General features: G+C 44.5%; 7 protein-coding genes across 7 annotated transcripts; 4 read left to right on the forward strand and 3 right to left on the reverse strand.

The window, feature by feature from the left end:
- Positions 1-621: 621 nt before the first annotated feature.
- Positions 622-1,996, reverse strand: VTP01DRAFT_7852 (uncharacterized protein; the record flags this gene model as incomplete). The annotated part of the gene is made up of 4 exons (XM_069386909.1): positions 622-1,482; positions 1,547-1,614; positions 1,684-1,728; positions 1,789-1,996. The coding sequence occupies 4 exons, from the start codon at positions 1,994-1,996 to the stop codon at positions 622-624; spliced, it is 1,182 nt and encodes a 393-aa protein (XP_069242317.1).
- Positions 1,997-3,304: 1,308 nt separating this feature from the next.
- On the forward strand, positions 3,305-4,903 carry VTP01DRAFT_7853 (translation elongation factor EF-1 alpha; the record flags this gene model as incomplete). Its single annotated transcript, XM_069386910.1, has 3 exons — positions 3,305-3,358; positions 3,429-4,519; positions 4,672-4,903. 3 exons carry the CDS (start codon positions 3,305-3,307, stop codon positions 4,901-4,903), a joined length of 1,377 nt encoding a protein of 458 aa, XP_069242318.1.
- Positions 4,904-5,859: 956 nt separating this feature from the next.
- On the forward strand, positions 5,860-6,806 carry VTP01DRAFT_7854 (uncharacterized protein; the record flags this gene model as incomplete). Its single annotated transcript, XM_069386911.1, has 2 exons — positions 5,860-5,940; positions 6,510-6,806. The coding sequence occupies 2 exons, from the start codon at positions 5,860-5,862 to the stop codon at positions 6,804-6,806; spliced, it is 378 nt and encodes a 125-aa protein (XP_069242319.1).
- Positions 6,807-7,592: 786 nt separating this feature from the next.
- Positions 7,593-8,052, forward strand: VTP01DRAFT_7855 (uncharacterized protein; the record flags this gene model as incomplete). The annotated part of the gene is made up of 3 exons (XM_069386912.1): positions 7,593-7,652; positions 7,710-7,772; positions 7,936-8,052. 3 exons carry the CDS (start codon positions 7,593-7,595, stop codon positions 8,050-8,052), a joined length of 240 nt encoding a protein of 79 aa, XP_069242320.1.
- Positions 8,053-9,682: 1,630 nt separating this feature from the next.
- Positions 9,683-10,551, forward strand: VTP01DRAFT_7856 (uncharacterized protein; the record flags this gene model as incomplete). The annotated part of the gene is made up of 2 exons (XM_069386913.1): positions 9,683-10,194; positions 10,257-10,551. 2 exons carry the CDS (start codon positions 9,683-9,685, stop codon positions 10,549-10,551), a joined length of 807 nt encoding a protein of 268 aa, XP_069242321.1.
- A 451-nt stretch (positions 10,552-11,002) lies between these two features.
- Positions 11,003-12,696, reverse strand: VTP01DRAFT_7857 (uncharacterized protein; the record flags this gene model as incomplete). The annotated part of the gene is made up of 2 exons (XM_069386914.1): positions 11,003-12,520; positions 12,583-12,696. The coding sequence occupies 2 exons, from the start codon at positions 12,694-12,696 to the stop codon at positions 11,003-11,005; spliced, it is 1,632 nt and encodes a 543-aa protein (XP_069242322.1).
- Positions 12,697-15,427: 2,731 nt separating this feature from the next.
- VTP01DRAFT_7858 (uncharacterized protein) lies at positions 15,428-16,416 on the reverse strand (the record flags this gene model as incomplete). The annotated part of the gene is made up of 5 exons (XM_069386915.1): positions 15,428-15,607; positions 15,663-15,814; positions 15,873-16,123; positions 16,188-16,276; positions 16,330-16,416. The coding sequence occupies 5 exons, from the start codon at positions 16,414-16,416 to the stop codon at positions 15,428-15,430; spliced, it is 759 nt and encodes a 252-aa protein (XP_069242323.1).
- Between the last annotated feature and the right edge of the window lie 199 nt (positions 16,417-16,615).

Consider the following 16,615-nt stretch of genomic DNA (forward strand, 5'->3'; position numbering starts at 1 on the left):
TCTCTCTCTCTCTCTCTCTCTCTCTCTCTCTTCTTCTCTTTCTTCTCTCTTTCTACTCTCTCTCTCTCTCTTTCTTTCTCTCTCTCTCTCTTTCTCTCTCGTCTCTTCCTTATTATTCATACTCACATTTTCTCTCTCTTCTATTTCTCCCGTCTCTTGCGTTTTTGGAAGAGCCCGTTCCTGACAAGACGTATCTCTTGACATATATACTTTTCTTGTTTCTTCTTCCATCTTTATTTTTATGACGATCATCCGGACGATCATCCCACATCCCTATATAATTACATATGGCGCCTTTCCCAACCCCCTTATTTTCCAATCTCACTTACGGACACAACAACAGACAAATTTTGGCTATCTCACATATCTTTACCCCTTTTTCTGTCCTTCATCCATACTTGTTTCTTGTATCACTTGGAGATTGGAACAAAAAAGAATATACTATACAAGTGCAAAACGAAGAGGGGCCGATGCATGGTCGAACTTTTGCCACCCTTCTTCTGCAGCCCGAAAAACCAAACCCATATGTTTATACAAGTAGCAACGTCTTTCATTCTTAAGAAAGAAAAGAAAATGCAAACAAAACAAGCAATAACAAACAATATTTAACATACAATATACTTAGCGCTTTTTCTTCTCAATGTAGTTGATAATGCAATCCACTTCCTTCTCTGTTAGGACATGATCCTTGCAGCTGGCTTTCTTCTTCATATCCTCGCACAGTTGATCAAGGCTGAAATCCGGACAGTACGTCTGCACTCGTTGCTGAAGTTCTCCCACCCGTACAGGCTGGCCTTTAACCTGCTGCAGAGTCTCGAGTACTTGACTTTTACATGACGGGCGTTCCACAGTTTCAAAGGTTTCGTTGAGAGGAGCAGGCCCTGATAAGCCGAACAAGTCGACGTCAGCGCCAAAGAGGGGAGGCAATGTGTCATTTTGTAGGAGGAAGCTGTCAGCTGCTGAAGGTGGCACGCGGTAATCTGTAAAGTTGTACACGGGTGCTTTAATATCATTCACAGGCAATGATTGCGTCAGAAAATCAGTGTTTTCTGGTGGTGCAAACAGATGCTCGAATGATGACTGCTCAGACTGCGATGTGACGTTGAACCCGTTATCCTGCGGGTTCGACTGCGGTGAATCGTGCTCGCTGCTGCTGCTCTTGATACTGCTGTTGCTGCTGAGGCTGTAGTGACTCTTTTCCGTATTATTGCTGGTAACCAATTTGAAATCGTTTTCGTGCAGTGGGTACTGGAACGTAAACTGTGTTCCTTTGAGCACATAGTTCTCTTCCTGCAATTTTTTGACTTGTTCTTTCAGTAAGTTGTTTTCTCTGATAAGATCAGAATGTGAGGCGCTTGCTTCCTCGAGCTGACGGATGCGCTCTTGGAGTTCTTGTACGTGACGTTCCTTGCGTTCACGGAAAGCCCGCTGTGCTGCGCGATTTTGTTCTTTACGCTTTTGTTTCGGGTCAAGTGGAGTCTCCTGGAAGAAATTATCAGTAAAAAACGTGGTTTTGGAATAAAAAGGAAATAAGTAGATAAAGTACCGCACTCTTTTCTAACGGTTTGCGACCAGGTCGTTTCGGCGATGAAGCCATCTTGGTGCTTACGTTGGCTGCACGGTAGATGCGTTAAATTTCGCAAAGCAAAGCGGAAAATGCCTGTAAAAGGAGAAACTACAAACCTTCATCAGCGTTCCGCTTGCTATCATTCGAAGAAACTGATGATACTAGAAAGATATGCCTTAGGATCGACAATTTGGTGATGTTTCATTCGGTTTGCTACATACATTCATCGGTAAGAAGGGTGGACTTGCGCTTGGAGCCAGCTTTCTTGCTTGCTGACGAAGATCGTAACCGTTGGTTCAACCTCCGATTGCGATTGTTGCTGGCAATGGCGTCATTGAGCAACTCCTGTGCTTCTCCATTATAGGTCAGGTCGTAAGGGTCGTCGTTCTCGGTACCGCTGCTCAAGTAAGTGTCGGCTGAACTTGACATTTCGAATGTTGAATGGGGCAAACAAGTAGTCGGCGTGGAAAAAAGAAGACCAGATCTTGCTATGCTCCGAAGTCGGGCACTCAAAGTATCTTCAGCAGCTCCGGCAAGAAATTGAACAATCCAATTTTGACCATCTTTAAAGAAACGTTGAGGGAAGATGAAAGATGAGCATCCCCACATCTACTCACTTCTGTTTCTAATTCCTTGATGAACATCAGGTTCATTGCAAAGATATGTCGGAACTGGTGAGAATCTTGGTAAGTCATATTTCGTTTGGATTTGCTGCTTGCTTTTCCAGTTATTACCTACAGTAAAAACGTTGTTATTTCATTTCCTTTGCCAAAGCCAAGATTTTTTCAGTAAAATCATATAACGGGAAATTACAATTATTGCGATCTTCAATCTAGAGTATGCAAGCGTTCGATGGCTACACAAGCTGCTAGATTAGAATAACAGATATTATGCAGATTTCCAAGTTCTTGCTGTTGCTCGACAAATTGCCGGCCTGCTGGGACGTTGACTTTCCAGATGCTCCAAAATACCCCAATTTATTACTTGTTGGTTCTCATCTTTATGCGATCGACAAGGCCATGTGATCAGCCAAGTGATATTTTGCTGCAGCGTGGCCAAAGAATTTATGTATTGCATATTTAATATGGATATACTCTAATATGGGTATTATACCCGCTGTAGTTTGGCCTCGATTCACAGCATCGGATTCGATCGAGTTCTTCTTTGTGGCAAAACAACCCTTATCCAAGAACGAATCAAAAACAGAAATTTCGTTCATGATTTTGGGACTATTGGATCCTAGCTGCGGGATTTCTTTTTTTCTTCTTTAGAAGCGCCCAATAGTAACTGCCGCTAAGATTGCAAAAAAGTACATGGTATCACAAACCAAACAAAAAGACCGCACTAACCACTTTTTTCCTTTCCGCAGCAAACATTCTAAATGGCATACTTGCAACAACAGGGCAACTGTGTACCAGGGTTTACACAAGTAATCCGCAATCAACAGCCACGTGAAATGCACCGAGAAACAGGTTTTATGTGGCGAAAATTTCTGTTTAAAGTTTATGGGCTTGGGGCGGCATGATCTCCGGTCTTTGAAACCTGTGTTGAAAAGCCACTTACTGCGGGATTTAGACTCAGAAAACGCAAATTTTTTTCGGGTTATAAAGGAACGGAAATCGTTTTCCATTTAACTCCCCTTTTTCACCTCTATACATATAGGTAGGTACCCTTGCTTCTGTCCACTTTGCTACTTTGCTTCCCTTTGATCCTAACAGCGTTTCCTGCTAGTCAGCCATGGGTAAGGAGAAGACTCACGTTAACGTCGTCGTTATTGGCCACGTCGATTCCGTAAGTTGTCATGTTCTATGCGATGAAAAGACTTAGAGATTGCTCACACTTTTTCCTCTCTGCTCTGCAGGGCAAGTCCACCACCACTGGTCACTTGATCTACAAGTGCGGTGGTATCGACAAGCGTACCATTGAAAAGTTCGAGAAGGAAGCCGCCGAACTCGGTAAGGGTTCCTTCAAGTACGCCTGGGTTCTTGACAAGCTGAAGGCTGAACGTGAGCGTGGTATCACCATCGATATCGCCCTCTGGAAGTTCGAAACCCCCAAGTATCACGTCACCGTCATTGATGCCCCTGGCCACAGAGATTTCATCAAGAACATGATTACTGGTACTTCCCAGGCTGACTGCGGTATCTTGATTATCGCCGCCGGTACTGGTGAATTCGAAGCTGGTATCTCCAAGGATGGTCAGACCCGTGAGCACGCTTTGCTCGCCTTCACCCTTGGTGTCCGTCAACTCATTGTTGCCATCAACAAGATGGATTCTACCAAGTACTCTGAGGCCCGTTACAACGAAATCGTCAAGGAAGTCTCCACCTTCATCAAGAAGATTGGTTACAACCCTAAGGCTGTTCCCTTTGTCCCCATCTCCGGCTGGAACGGTGACAACATGTTGGAGGAATCCCCCAACATGCCCTGGTTCAAGGGATGGACCAAGGAAACCAAGGCTGGTAACAAGACCGGCAAGACCTTGTTGGAAGCCATCGACAACATTGATCCCCCAGTCCGTCCTGTTGACAAGCCCCTCCGTCTTCCTCTCCAGGATGTCTACAAGATTGGTGGTATCGGTACCGTCCCCGTCGGCCGTGTCGAAACTGGTACCATCAAGGCTGGTATGGTTGTCACCTTCGCTCCTGCCAACGTGACCACCGAAGTCAAGTCCGTCGAAATGCACCACGAACAGCTCGCTGAGGGTGTTCCCGGTGACAACGTCGGTTTCAACGTCAAGAACGTTTCCGTCAAGGATATCCGCCGTGGTAACGTGTGCTCTGACTCCAAGAACGACCCCGCCAAGGAATCCGCTTCCTTCACTGCTCAGGTCATCGTCTTGAACCACCCAGGTCAGATCTCCGCTGGTTACTCTCCTGTCTTGGATTGCCACACTGCTCACATTGCATGCAAGTTCGCTGAGCTTCTTGAGAAGATTGACCGTCGTTCTGGGTAAGTTGAAAAAAATTGGAGGTCGGAAGTTAAAGTTTCGAATTTGCCATGGTTATCTGAAATTGTCATGGCTACGCACTTCTTTAACCTTCCTGTACCTCTTGGATTGTTTACATTTTTTTACTTACCTTGCTTTGCTTTCGAAAAATTAGTAAGAAATTGGAAGATAGCCCTAAGGCTGTTAAGAGCGGCGACTCCGCAATTGTCAAGATGATTCCTACCAAGCCCATGTGCGTTGAAGCCTACACTGAATATCCTCCTCTTGGCCGTTTCGCCGTCCGTGACATGCGTCAAACCGTCGCTGTCGGTGTCATCAAGGCCGTCGAGAAGGTTGACAAGTCTGGCAAGGTCACCAAGGCTGCGCAGAAGGCCTCCAAGAAATAAGCTCATTATTAAAACTCTTGGTTGCATATTTGAAGGACGCTTGTCTTTGTTTGTACATAAATAAAAAAGAGATTATGTCTGGTCAGGCTAAATACGAGTCTTTATTGGGGCTTGAATAGTTGCATATCCGATGCAGAAATATGCACGGCTTCTGTCACCGCCTCATTGGTCTCCGAACATTGGTTCTTCCTCGTCATTTCCGAGCCCTTGGATTATTTCTTCATCTTCGACATTTGCGAGGTGCTATATATGTCGCTGCCCTCGTCTCAAGCTTTGTGGTCGTGAGTTGATATCGGCATTAGTGAACATATAATTTAGCAAGACTCTGCGCATGTTTTGGCTGGCGTTCATGTCACGGTCTAGGACCTGTAAGCAATAACGAAATGTAAAGATTAATAAGTAATCCTGCGTCTTGGGATATTCCCATTATGCGTCGATTCTTTTAACCATTTACAACCTGGGCACCATTTTAGCGGATATCTACTTCTCTTCTATGATCTTTCACAGCCGTGACGATGAAAGACCTTCAGTGACATTCATCCCATGCGTAACTTTTGTAGGCTTAAGCTCTCTTTCGGGGCGTTCAGATGCCCAATACAAATTCGCCTTCTACGTTGATATAAGCAAGACATGTCTTTTCTCGTCCTCCTTGGCGAGTCAATAAACGTAATCTATCTTCTCTATCGCAAAAATAATGAATTATTTCTAGAAAATAATCTTGTACATACTACATGATGATTACACCTCTCCATACGTCGATCCTGAAACTGTCTTAGGTAGCGTTACAGCTGGCACAAACGCTGCTTGTTCGAAACTCATCAATCAAAATGATCGGCGTCTTTCGCGCGAGTCTTGCCCGGAAAATCTGTAAAAGTCACGTTAAATTGTGGATGTAAATTGATACCTTGGTAGAACACTGACTTCCACTAACACACTCTGTTTCTTTCTGTGAAGTCATGAAAGTGACCATCACCGTAGAGCACAGTGTCATCCAGCGATGCAAATGCTACTGCTACTTGGTTCTTTCGCGACCGGCAGTACGATACACAATTTAGTGCCAAGCCTCTCCGCTTCGTAGTGCAGGAAACCAGAGATGTATCTCATCGAGTTAGCAAGGAAGCGAGACGTTACCCTTCTTGGGTGTTCAGCAATGTTTGAGATATTAATATTTGCAAAAGAGTTTTCAAATGCTTGACTATGCAGTCTACATTTATACGTTAGTAAAGAGGTGGAGCTCTTTTTAAAAATATTTGCAGGTAATAATTATCAAACTCGTGTATGAGTCGCAAATCCATGCTTGCTTCTTCAACTGGATTACAATGGACCCCCGTTAATTTCAATGGTCCCGTGGAAGCCAAAAAGTTGAAGTTAGCCGGTCTTTGAAATTAACGATCAGACACCATGTCGCTGCGTTCCCGATGTTTCAGCATCGGAAGATTTTAGTCCTAACATAATCGCTTTTCGACAAAACACAGTGTCAGCAGTGATCTCGATTCGGCAGGCCTAGACTAAGGTCAAGCCAGAGACGATTCAAAATTGCTGGTACACCGCCATTTTATCGCCAACAGGGCAGACTTTGCCGGCAGTCGACATCGCAGAGCATTAGCGTGAGCAGGCTTTGAAGATCAATAGCCATGCGCAGGAGATTTTCGGCGCCGAAGCCGTCGAAGTAGAGAATATCGACTTCGACCCAAAAGAAGAAAAGTCTGCAGTGCATCAGAATCTGACAGACGAAGAGAATATAGAATTTGAATTTGTACGCCATTCTGATGATAACGATGTCGATGCGGATAGCTCGAGTACTGTCAAAGAACTCTCGCCAACAGGGCCTCCTGCAGTTTCCGATGCCGAGAAACTGCGCCGTGTCAACAGTATTGAAATTTCTCGTGAACGACGAAGATAGCCAAGCACTGTTTGAAAACCTGCGTCAGCTGCGCGATCGTCTTCGTTTCAGGGCTAATACTGGCAAGCAATCATTGCTTATATCGTAGTTTCCCCTGCAATAAAAATAAGATCGGTTAAGACTTCAACACAACCCCTTTGCTTTGAAATTAGAAATTAAGCGAAAGTTGAAAACTTTTCCTAAGTTTTCGGGTCGTTCTTCCAAAAGTTGGGAATTTATCAGATTTTTGAAATTATAATGATTGAAAATAACGGGGGTCCACTGTATGCGCAATAAGATGACAACGATAACGGCTTGGAAGCATTTGAGTACTGCTTTAACTAAGCCCATTGTATAGATACTTTACATGCTTACCACACGTTTGTGGTGCTTGACGCAACCGTAAATCATGTCTTTCTTGGGAGTGGCGGAAGTAGCTTGTCCAGACTCGTACCAAGTATCTTTTCGAGTTTAAAGCTAGATGATTTTTCAAGCTTTAGGCAGATTTATCAGATGTACTATGTAGACGAAACGCGTCACAGCTTTATGCAGATTCAAGCTTACTAGGTATTGCTTCCCTTCGCCCAAACTTGCTTCTCACCGATGGCGTAGAGTTGCATTTCCGAAATCTGGGGCTCGTATAATGCTTCAGGTACTAACAACTGTCCTTCTTCAGCATAGCTCTGCCTATATGACGTATATTTATACATCATTTATGTCCACTGTTTTCTGGCAACTTGGAAAAAGTTTTCAAATTTTAAGGCGAGGTGTGCAAATTGCTCGTCCTCAGTTTGTCGATCTGACTCAATGTCAGTCTGTCTGTCAAATCCCCAAAAGTTTAAATGTGGCACAATGCTTACCCTCGATGTAGGTGACAGCGTACAATACCGGAAAGCATTTTCCCAGTAGTTGATTGAGTATCAGAGGACGGCTGTCTACAAGGCCACCTTCGTCGAGCCATCGGAGGACGTCAAGGTTAACGAAATCGTATGTACACAACGAATTGCAATGTAATCCTCAGCAAGCCCTCGAAATGTATTCTATCCAAATAAAATCAAGATTGGGTCCAAAGTAGCCCCACATGCTTACAGGCATACCATTAGAGCCCAATAGGGCTCTCTAACGATTGACTTCAATTTGCAAGCTCTAGTGGAAGTACGCATTGGACATCTTAGGACCTAGTCAATCATGTGCAGGTCTCGATTTTCTTCAGGTTCTTCCTGGTTTATTATGGAATCAAGAACCATCTGTTGGTGGTTTGCTGTAACTTGCGGTGGAGGGATTAGTAGCTGTTGGATATCCATTTTGCTGATAAGAAAACGGGAAGAGAGAGACAAGATATTTCGAAGGCTGCGTAATCACGACGTGAATCAAAATCAAAACAACTGTGTCTGCCTTCGTAATTGTTTTCCAAGATGTCTTACAAAGCATACTGCTGTATAGACTTGTACATTTACAAGAATTTACATAGGAAATACCAAATGCAATTGCAATAATAAGATCCATCTTAAGCAACATTGGCCAAGACTTAAAGATTATAATGTCGAATGTGTTCGCATATCCGTTGAGTGACACCGATCATCGAACAATGAACAAATTTAATGCTCGAATGAGATAAATCAAATACTGTATCTGTGTTAAGTTCAGAAGCGAGGAAAAGGAATGCACCAAAGCAATGCTCTTCTGCAAATCGTTAGTATAAATATTGATACGTTCGATATCACTTGTATGTCCAAAAGCTTATTTTCACTCTCGCTGACCATCAAGTCGGTACGTTCATTTCCAGAGATCACTCCTATCGATGTCACGTATAAAACCAACAGGTATAAAACACCTTTCATCCAGCTGCGGCTGCCTGGCTAACCGGGCGTTTGTTGGTAGACATTCTAGTCTCCCTTGCGACGATGGTGGTGCATATTCACGTTGTTTACCCGACTCCCAAGTTGGCCATGTAGTTGCTGCATACACTGCAGTGTCATCTTCACCTCCTGTTCCTGTATGGGTATTTGCTTTGACAGACAGAAAGTGACCACTGTTGGACATACTAATCGCGTTGCTGATGAACGAGGTTGACACCAGCCATACGAATGAATAGATAAGATGAAGAAAAGGTAGAAAAAGCGAAAAAAAGGTTATGACCGAGAGGATTCCGTCATTCAAAAGCCCTTACGAACGGGGGCGATCGAAATCCTATTTTACGCAGCGCTTGAACAAAGAAAGGATGGGAATAAAGATGATCCCTTATGAACATTTTCAATCTGAAAGCATGCCTTTGTGCTGTAAACTGCATTCTTTAACATCTCCTGCACATCGACTAGATAGGCAGTTATCGTCTATCCGAAGAAATTCCCATCTTGTGTTTTGAAGGTAGTTTTCCAAACCTATCGTATCGATCAATAGTTTGCTTGAATACCATGCTCGCGAGGCGTCGTTGCTGCCGAGAATTACACGGGTAGAGATGTTTGCAACGTCCCTGGATTCTTGTTCGTGTGGATTCCACGCTTCCTCACTCGAGACTGTACGTCAAAATTCGTTTTAGAAGCAGGAGTCTGAAAAATCATTGGCTGTCTGCGATGTGGTCGCACAAAAGTAGCAAAACAGCGAAATGCATTGCAATCTCAAAATGATAATCATTACAGCGGCTTTTATTCCAGTTGACTTTGCTCCAGAATAGTGTGAAATAGTGTGATAAATTGAAATATAAGTTTGCATTTATTGATAGTATTCTATTTTGCCGTTTCGATGAGAAGAAACTGGCCGAGTTGCAAAAGTGCATTTTTGTGCATAAAAACGAAAACACTGGTTTCCAAATTTGGAACGTCGAACGGGGAGCCGGCTAATTACATGGCGGCAACGGCTCTCTTTATGCAAAGCACACTCTCTTGATCTGTTTAGTAATGTCTTCTCATTTACCACCTTCTCAGCAGCAGCAGTCAAATTCAAGACTGCGGAATCCAATACAATACACAATGCACCAACCGAAACTGTCTCATGTACCGCATCCAGTCTCCCTGAGTCATCAGGCAGGACCAGACGGGAACGTTGCACACCAAGATTTGTTCGAAGGTGATTCTTTTACACAGCCGACGTTTTATCCAGCAACAGGTCCGTTGGACGACCTGGAAGATGTAGACTACCAAACAGGAATGGCTTCTTATCGACAGCAGCAGCAGCAGCGGTCGTCGATTCCATATCAATCACCTCCTTCCCAATATTCTGTGGGAGCAGAGCACGATCCTTGGTTCGGCTCTCCACCTGGTTTTGGAATGGACCATCCTGCCTCGCTAGCAATGTCTGCACCTGCAAACATTAGCATGGGAACCTCACCGCCGTCCTTTTTTATGCCTCCTCAAGTATCATCATCATCCGGGCCGCAGAGCTTCGAAGACGACTACAATGTCCAAATAAAGTAAGTGTAGTTTGAAATGACACCATTCACCGGTTCTGACATAACCGCTATCACTTTTATAGCCTGCAAGCAGTTATGGAGAAGCGAAGGCGGCGAAGGGAATCGCACAATGCAGTTGAACGCCGAAGACGTGACACCATTAATGAACGTATTAACGAGCTGGGTACCTTGTTGCCTGAATCTATGCTGGACAGCACTGGTCCCAACAAGCCTAACAAGGGTGTTATCTTGAAAAAATCAGTCGAGCACATTCGATTCTTGCAACAGGAGATGCAGACTTACCAAGCACGCATACAGAATTTGGAGAACATCCTGCGCTCGTATCAGGAGAAACAGCAGCAGCAGCAAAACAAATGATGTGTTTGGAAATCATCTTGCATACTTCTTGTTCACTTTATAAACAGACATTATATATATCTATATCACCCTACGGCGTTATCTAAATATGTATACAACCCGCCTTCTTCCACATAGCGTAGTATTATCTAGCACACTCTCCCCGTTCCCCATTCCCAGCAGAGGTTTTTGAGCCCCCCCCCCTCTCTCGCTCTCTTGTTTAGGTTTCAATACTCTCGTATATATATGTTCTTCTTTCTTGAATCACGGCTTATCACAACTGTTTGTTTGTTGCAGATAAAAAGTTTGGATACTGTGGTATGCGAACTTATGGTTCAATTTTTAGAAAGATTAGAAGCTACAATACTGATACATCAATGGAGCAGAACAAAATGGTGATAAATATATAGAATGTATAGCGAATTTGACAATAAAAAAGGAAGGGGAAAAAGATGGGGGCAGATACGTAAAATTAGTATGCTTCCTTGGTAACGCTGTTGTCAGAGGCGGCTGCGCGAGTTTGAGTGCCATCAGTCTCGCCAGACAGCTCTTCCAAGGTCTTGCCCTTGGTTTCAGGAATTAAGAATGAGGAGAAAATACCAGTCAACATGAAGAAGGCGAAGATTTCAAGCAAGTGGTCGATAAAGGCATCCTTGCCACCAATGTCCTTGAGAAGACCAAAGCCAACCTGTGCAATGATAGAGCCGATCTTGCCAGAAGCAGCCGAGATACCGTGTGCGGTTGATCGGTAGCGAGTAGGGAAGCATTCACCAGGGACAATGAAGGTGGTAGTGTTAGGACCCCAGTTGAAGAAGACCTGGGTGAGAGTGTACAAGAAAATGAAGAGGCCGACAGAAGTGTTGAGAATGGGGTGGTAGGCAAAACCAAGAATGATAAAGAAAGTGGTAAGCATAATGAAGCCCATAATCTGGATGGTCTTGCGGCCCATGTAGTCGATAGTGAAGACGGAGATCCAGTAACCAGGAACGGAACCGAGCAATTGGATGATCAAGTTACCAAGGCAGACCTTGAGGATAGCATCGTAAGCATCGGCACCGCCGGCGAAACCGATGTTCTTCAATATGATAGAGTTGTTCAAGCCCAAACCATACCAGGCAACGTCCAGCGCAAACCAGGAGTAGGCAGTACCGAACAGCATGAGAGCGTTTCTGCGTTGACCAAAGAAGTTGAAAAAGTCGGACCAGGAAGCCTTGGGGGTAGCATCTTCGTCACGAGCAATAGCAACATTGTCGCTGTAGTCACCAGCAGCAGCGCCATGCTCAATGAAAGCCTTGGCATCGAGGATACCCTTTTCAATCTTTTGCTCGACGTCCATGGTGTAGCGGGGAGTTTCGGGAATGGTCAAACGGTAGTAGAGAGCAATGCAGCCGGGAACAGCACCGAGACCAATGACGATACGCCAGACATAGTCGAGGTATTGAGTATCGTACTGGATGGCGCTCTTGTAGGCAGCTGTGACGCAAAGACCTACAATACTAGCAGCAACTTGACCGAAACCTTGCATGGCAAAGACAGCAGCCATCATTGCACCGCGGCGCTTGGTAGTAGCGAATTCAGAAGTGATGACAGAAGACAATGGATAGTCGCCACCGATACCGATACCGACAATGACACGCCAGAACGTGACAACGGCCCAGAAGGAACTGGCTTTGCTGTTACCAGCAAGGGTCTGACCGACAGTACCGATGATAATGATGATCAACTCGACACCGTACATACGCTTACGACCGACGCGGTCCGCCAACCAACCGAACAAAAGTTGACCAACAACAGTACCGCAGGACATGGAAACCTTGATAGCGGTGTCGACATTGTGGGGCGTGGTGTTACCCTGCTCGCTCCAGTAAACATAACCAATCATTGCAGAGACCAGGTTGATAGCAAAGATATCGTACGCATCAGTGAAGAAACCAATACCAGAGACAATACATGCGCGAATATGGAACCAGCCAAACTTGGCGTCGTCAAACTAGTCGAAGTTTTTTTCAGTGATCCATTTTTAAAATGAATTTTGATAAGATTTATACATACCTCTTGCAAAGCCAGGCGACGACGTTCGATAGCCTCGAGGCCATAGGTTTCTTGAGTGGCGAAGGACTGCTCAACAGTCTGGGTAGTAGTCATCTCCTGGGTAGGTCTCACCATGAGTTGAGAGGGAGAAGATAAGAGTGAAGGAAAGAAGAGAGAGACAAAAGTCTATCCGAAAATGCTCGAAATAGCTTCCAGTTACCTTATTCTTTTTATTTATACTCGTATGAGTGGAACTTTGAAGTTGCGCGGTTTCTCTATCAATCAAGTAAAATTAGCCGCACTTGGCACTTTTGTTTCATGGGCGACTCTTCGCCTATCGTTTCCAGCATGTGGACTGCCGTGGTCGCTCATTGTCGGGTGACACGGACCTTGCCCATGTTGTATGTCTTGGACAAGCTGGCCAATCGCAATGCACATTTCGTCCATGCCGACGTCTCTTGATCTCGTTTGAAATATTTTGATCTGAAAAAGCAATTCCAAGGATTCTTGACTTTCGAAAATTGCCTTGAATGTGCAATTGTCAGCATTTTGTTGTCGTGATCGCTGTATCATTCAAATTTAAGATTTGGCACCTGTCGATCACACATTGTAGCAAATTAGGACATGGCAAGGAAAATGGACAGGAAATGTATACATGTTATGCAGCCCCATTCTTTCAAAGGTTAGCAAGACACGTGGGCTGTCGTTCCCAGATCTCTACCCAAGATTTTGGTTGCAGCTCAGTGCGGAGCAGATTGATGGAACTGCCGTCGTACAGGCGGCTTAGCAAGGAACCAACCCGAATGAGACAGGCAAGCTTGTCCAAACACTCTTTCTATCTTAAGTAGGAACGGAAGAGAAAACTCGTCTGATTCGAGTCATTGTTGCCGGCTATATTATATTACAGTTGCCACCGATGTGTATGTATCATCAGACCATCCGTTGCTTTTCGCCTTGCGAAAGCGCGGGTGTAGTAAACTCGCAGGAACATTATTCAATCAGATCCGGCTAGCTGCAGCCTGCCTGTACATATAGTCTCCATCTTCCTTTAGATGTTGAGATACAAGCCAAGCGTCACAATAGCGGGAAACTGCTACCCGAGGCGGCCAGGTAAAACAATACTGTCCTTTATAGCGTTAGCTGCGATGCTTTGTCTTTACAGTCTAACCGTTACGGTGAACGTCATACTTGGAAGGAAACAAACTGGAGATGCATTGTGTGCTTGTTTTAAACTGGTATTATCTATGATCAATACAGCCTTTACCGGATCCGTTCTCTCACCCATGGGCAGGTTTACACACGCATTTCGGAAGAATAGATTTACCATTCATCACTTCCATTGACCATTCAGGCCGAGATATGCTTATTGGAGCTGGTAGAACCATGTCAGTGCGTTACATTATTATTACACTTTAAAAGCCTACGATACGCGTACGTTTGAAAACGATCAAAACGCATTCCTAAAAGGCATATATCATTTTTACAGACAAGCGCTTTCGCGCTCGCTTCGCTCACTACGCTTGGTGGGGAAACCCCATATCTAAACCGAATACAGTAATAATAAGCTCACTTGGCCTTCATAAACCTCCATTCTCCGGTTTTGCATCCGTTTTGCTTCTACAAGCTCGCATTCCCGGTTTATTCAGCTCTTCGTTCACGAGAATACTCCCTTAGGTTGCTATATTTCTCCGTTCTATTTGATATCTTCATTTATCAACGGCCTAGTGGAGCGAATTAAAGCTCCTTGTGATATTGCGCGAAGCACTACTCAGTCTCTTGAAGGACGCAAAACTTAATTCACCAAGGTCAACGCTATGCTAGATCGAAGTGCGAGTTGTCCTGGTGCTTCTGTCGCGATGCGCTTCGCGCAAACACAATAATGATTTCGAAAATACGCACGTTGCTTTATTTATCTCTTTACCTGCAGAACATGGTAGGGCGAAGTCACTGGGGACTTCCGGAATACAAACTCTTAATCCATGAATTGAATATGTTAAATCCTCATAATACATTCTATTACTCATTCCGATATAGTACTCTAAAGGACATATTCATTTCATGCGGGCCGGGGCAGCTTTTCCATCACAGGCCGCCTTCGGCGTAAGCCCTGATTTGCTTGAATCAACCCCACCATCAGTCAAACGGTGAGTCTTCCCATTACCCTTGTAAATGGCAAAGATACTTATTTTAACATTATGCTTCGAGCTGTGGATCAAGTGATTATGCCATCATCCTTTCCTTTATCATCGAGAGCAGTATAAAAAATATTTGTGATACACGAATAAACTCTATCATCAAACGAGAGAGCGAGCAAAGAAAGTGGAGGGAGAGCGGGTACAATCGCTTAATCCACTGGGCTCGGATATTGGGGATAGGCGTTCAGCCTACGGCCTCCGCCAAAAGAGCCATTATGCTGGGTCGTTCAAGATTCATATTCAACAAGCTTACTCGTCGGCGTGAAAAGAAAACGAATAATAGCCGGGAAAAGCAGAGAACGCTGAAAAAACGGCAAGACGTGCTGTAAAGATCAAGAGTCTGCAAATGTTTGCCGAAAGTCTCCTCCAAATACTACCACTTTTCCACCGTAAGGTAAGGTCTGAGTTGGTGGCGTCCATGGTATCTCAGGAGATTGTCCACGACTTCTATAGTGCCCTTGTGCATCATCGGTGCATCGTCCCAGTTGATAAGCGAACTTTCTCTAAGCAGAACAGCCTTTGCCAATTGAATAGGCATGCTGCAGACTGATGCGTCGCTGATCTCTAGTGGGATAATGAATGCTCTGCTACATGCAAGCTTAAAAAGGCAATGGATGAATGTGTTCAGAAGAGTGAATCAATGCAGTGCGCAGATATAGTGTCCCAGGTATTTATTCTTCTTCAAGATCTTCTCGCTTCCTCTTGCCGGAGGATATTGGTCGCTGAGGCAGGCACAAGCACGAGGGTATACAGATTTGATTGGGACTGCTGGCACTGCGGGAGCGATAACCCACACATTTTGGCCGACTGGGTCCGGCCTCTACATCTTCAACGTTTTCTTTTACCAAGTGCTAGATACGTGTCAAATTATAGAAAAATTATAATTTTAGCGCCATCAGGTCTTACCTTCAGCATGCAGATGATTTGCAAGAACGGAATGATCGACTTGGTAAAAAGACTGACCTGTGTCGGGATTGCTTGCTCGTTTAGTGGCATAAGCCGGCAGACGTACCCCGTGGGACAGTCCATGGTCATGGCCTCCATGCGTAGGTCTATTACTTAGTTTGGTGTTAGTTGATCGTTCCCATAAGGTGTAGTGCTTGTAAAAATCCTTACTTGAGTGCAAGAATCCAGCAACGTTCAGACGTCGCACAGTGCTGATATCGTTGTCAAGCTTGTCCGCAATCCTCAAGAACATGTCCTGTCCCGTTACAGTGCCCGCGTTTATACGTTCAGCATAGTCTCTTTGCTTCCTCTTCATAGCTGGCGGCTGTGGACGCCTCAGGCTAAATTTCACTTGACCGGAGGCAGAGATCGCGCCCAAGATAGTGGTTGTCTGCGCTCTTGATTTGGGCACAGTGACTATACTGCGCTTCTCGTTTAGGAAATATATATAATACAGATAGCAAAGCTATTTTCTGGCGAAGATACCCAGGATGGCTCTCGACAACTGTTGTAATTTTGGTTAACGGCACTACTGGCCGTACTTTGGATTTTTGTAAAATTTGATTGAGATGACTCTATATCACAATGTTAGAGGTTGTTTTCCTTCGCCAGATATTATTGAATTTACTGCATCTCCACATTTGGCAAGGTGAATTGTGAGCTCGCCAAGAAGGCGGGCCACGTATGCTCTGAATATGCTTACGACCAGCTCCATGGCATCAATACCTGCGAGCCACGGTCGTCATCGTCATAAAACCGGAATTCAATGGCGTTGTGCTTGCGAGTTTATACTACAAACTCGGATCAGCCATGAGCTTCAGTGAACGAAGCGCAGGGAGCGAAGCAAAGCATGAAGCACTCGTAAAATGAAAGAAAAAAAAAAAAAAAAAAAAAACAAAAAAAAAAACTAAAAA

This window comes from Rhizomucor pusillus (genome assembly GCF_041956525.1).
Source record: "Rhizomucor pusillus strain CBS 183.67 unplaced genomic scaffold VTP01scaffold_4, whole genome shotgun sequence".
NCBI classification, from domain to species: Eukaryota; Fungi; Mucoromycota; class Mucoromycetes; order Mucorales; family Lichtheimiaceae; genus Rhizomucor; species Rhizomucor pusillus.